The sequence below is a fragment of the Propithecus coquereli genome, unplaced genomic scaffold, assembly GCF_000956105.1.
Source record: "Propithecus coquereli isolate 6110/MARCELLA unplaced genomic scaffold, Pcoq_1.0 Scaffold22, whole genome shotgun sequence".
NCBI lineage: Eukaryota > Metazoa > Chordata > Mammalia > Primates > Indriidae > Propithecus > Propithecus coquereli.
Genome location: NW_012147189.1, coordinates 1,930,247 through 1,932,793, shown reverse-complemented (window position 1 = coordinate 1,932,793; position 2,547 = coordinate 1,930,247). Strand labels below are relative to the sequence as shown.

Genomic DNA, 2,547 nt, shown 5'->3' with positions numbered 1-2,547 from the left:
TTTGTGCACCAAAAATTTACCTAAGATGAAGGCACTTGTATAATTAAAATTATTGAAAGAAAACATATAATGAAGAAACAAGACAATTCACTGGATCAATAATTTTAATTGGTGTTTCTAAATCTAAACAAAATTATTTTACATTTATAGAACAAAGACTGTACTCTCCAACAAAATTATGAGCCATCGAGGTTTTCAAAAGTATTGCATTTTGATGACAACAAGAGTGAGAATGAATCATAAGCTAGAACCCAGTAGTGATGTATTTAAAATATGGAATGCAAAATGCAATCAGTATTGCATTTTGACAGGTAAAGTGCAAGAAAAGCCAGCGTAATTATAAGCAGAACTTATTAGAGATGTATTGGAAATCTGGAATTAGAATTTACAAGATGGGTACGTTTCCAGGTCCATGAATGAAAGGTGTAGAGCAATCAGTTGCATTCAAAAGACATCGCCCATTTCAAGTATGTAAGCCTTTATAACCATGGAAATATGGAACGAAAATTTGGGTGTGCTATATTTAAATTCTTACTACATTTTCTAATAAAGTTGTTTCTTAGATTATCCCTTTATTCTTCTGAAAATTATTTGTAAAATGACTTAAGAATATAAAAAATTTAAAAGAGTACATTTGACCCAGATGATAAAATAGTGATGACTACACTTTTCTGGTAATACAGATTTGTATTTATCAATCTTTATTTCAGTAGTGATAACACTTACTATTAGATGCAGAATGGGACATTTTTGTGGTTGTCATTTAAGACATATTACTACACTAATATTTGGATTTAAACACCTGATTTCAAGATAATCTATAGAAGAATTTTAAAAATTATATTACAGTAAGGACTGTTACACTGACCTACAAATCCTGAAGGATTCCAATATACTAGAAGACCCTATAAGTAAGAACACAATTTCACTTTCAATTTGTAGTAAATCACTAGATGAGAGGAGGGACAGTTTCTTTATGAGTTCCTTATCTCAGCCCACTCTCTACAGAGTTCTGGAGAGAGAGGTCCCCATCTTATACATTCCTCACCAAGGGAAACAGATAATCTGACTGGTAGGAGTGTGACAGCTGCTGGCCCAAGCTTTCCCCTACAAGTTAGGTATGCAGGCTCCTAAAGCCAGACTTCAGTTGTAAATCCTGCCTTTTGTCACTTAATAGCCAGGAAAACTCCATTTAATAAGCTTATTTTACAGAGTGCGAGGGACTGTTCTCGTTTTTGAGATACATCAGTGAACAAATCAAAGACACCTATCCTCATTGAACTAAAGTTCTAACCAAGGAAAGAGATGATAAACATAATAAATAAATTGCATTATATGTTAAAAGATGGTAAGTGCTTTGCAAGGTAGAGCAAGTTGCAGTATCCAATAAGGTGTCTAAGTAAGTGTCATTATAAAGCTATTAATAATTTCTGAGCAAAAACTTGAAAGACGTAAGAGAGTTAGGTAAGTGTACATCTGAGGGGAAATCATTTTGGGCAGAGAGAACAGTTAGAAGCAAAGATCCTAAGGAAGGAAAGAGCCTGCCATATTTAAAAAAAAAAAAAAAAAAAAAGCATGGAAGCAAAAATCAAGGAAAGAGTGACAAGAGGGGGACAGTAGAAAGAGATGAGTTCAGAAAACTAATGAGATGCCACCGTAGGGTATTATATGCCATTTACTTGAATGAAATGGACAACGTCATCAAGTATTAAACAGAAGAGTAACAAGATCTGATGTTTTGAATGGATCCCTCTGCTGTGCAGTGTAAGGGGACAAAGGTAGAAACAGGGAGATGAAGTCAGATTCTGGTTGTGGCCACATTCTAGACATATTTTGAAGCAGAGTCAGCATAATGTTCCTGACATGTTGGATACAGATAGATTGTAGGAGAAAAAGGGAAGAGTCAAGGATGGCTTGATGCTTTAAGTAATTAATCTCTTCATTCTCAGTCTCGCTGTCTTTGAAATAGCCATCATTATAGTGTCAGCTTCATCAAGTCGATGAAAAAATTAAATGAATTAATACATATAAAAATCAATACCTAAAATACAGTGCTTAAAAATGTTAGTTACTTTTATTCTGGGGTATGTTGTCTCAAAAGACTCCCCTTCTTCTAATTCCTGTCTCCAGAAGTGTTAGTTCTAGGAACTAAGTAGACCTAGCTAGGACTCTGCTCTTTCTGTTCCATCACCTTAGCCTGAGTTTGGGTACACAGGGTCACAGAGGTGACCCAGGGGGGATGTACTGATTTTGCCAGCTAATCTGTCCATTTGTAAAAGGATATTAATAGCCTTTGTATTCTAGTTAGAATGCTTCTGGAAGAATGGGTGAGTTTTATTATTTCCCAAACTTCTACTGTAACCTACTTTCTTTGGACACTAAATAGGCTACAAATAGCATTTAATAGTTTCCGTGTAGCAATCAAATTGCTTTATAATCAGCACCAGTTACAGCTGAGGTATTCAATGTATTATAGGCACTTCCGCAAAAAAACAATTTGAAGTTTGCTCAATTGCAAAACAGTAGCACACGTAAGACTGAGGTGCA

The 2,547-nt window shown here is 34.8% G+C and overlaps 1 protein-coding gene across 1 annotated transcript in view; it reads right to left on the bottom strand.

Annotated features, from left to right (window-relative positions):
• The window catches only part of RASA1 (RAS p21 protein activator (GTPase activating protein) 1), a 160,213-nt gene that overhangs the window by 57,592 nt on the left and 100,074 nt on the right, over nt 1-2,547 (bottom strand). Inside the window, exon 8 of the mRNA XM_012644747.1 lies at nt 1,071-1,100. Coding sequence (XP_012500201.1) covers nt 1,071-1,100 — 30 coding nt within the window. The remainder of the gene's footprint in view (nt 1-1,070; nt 1,101-2,547) is intronic.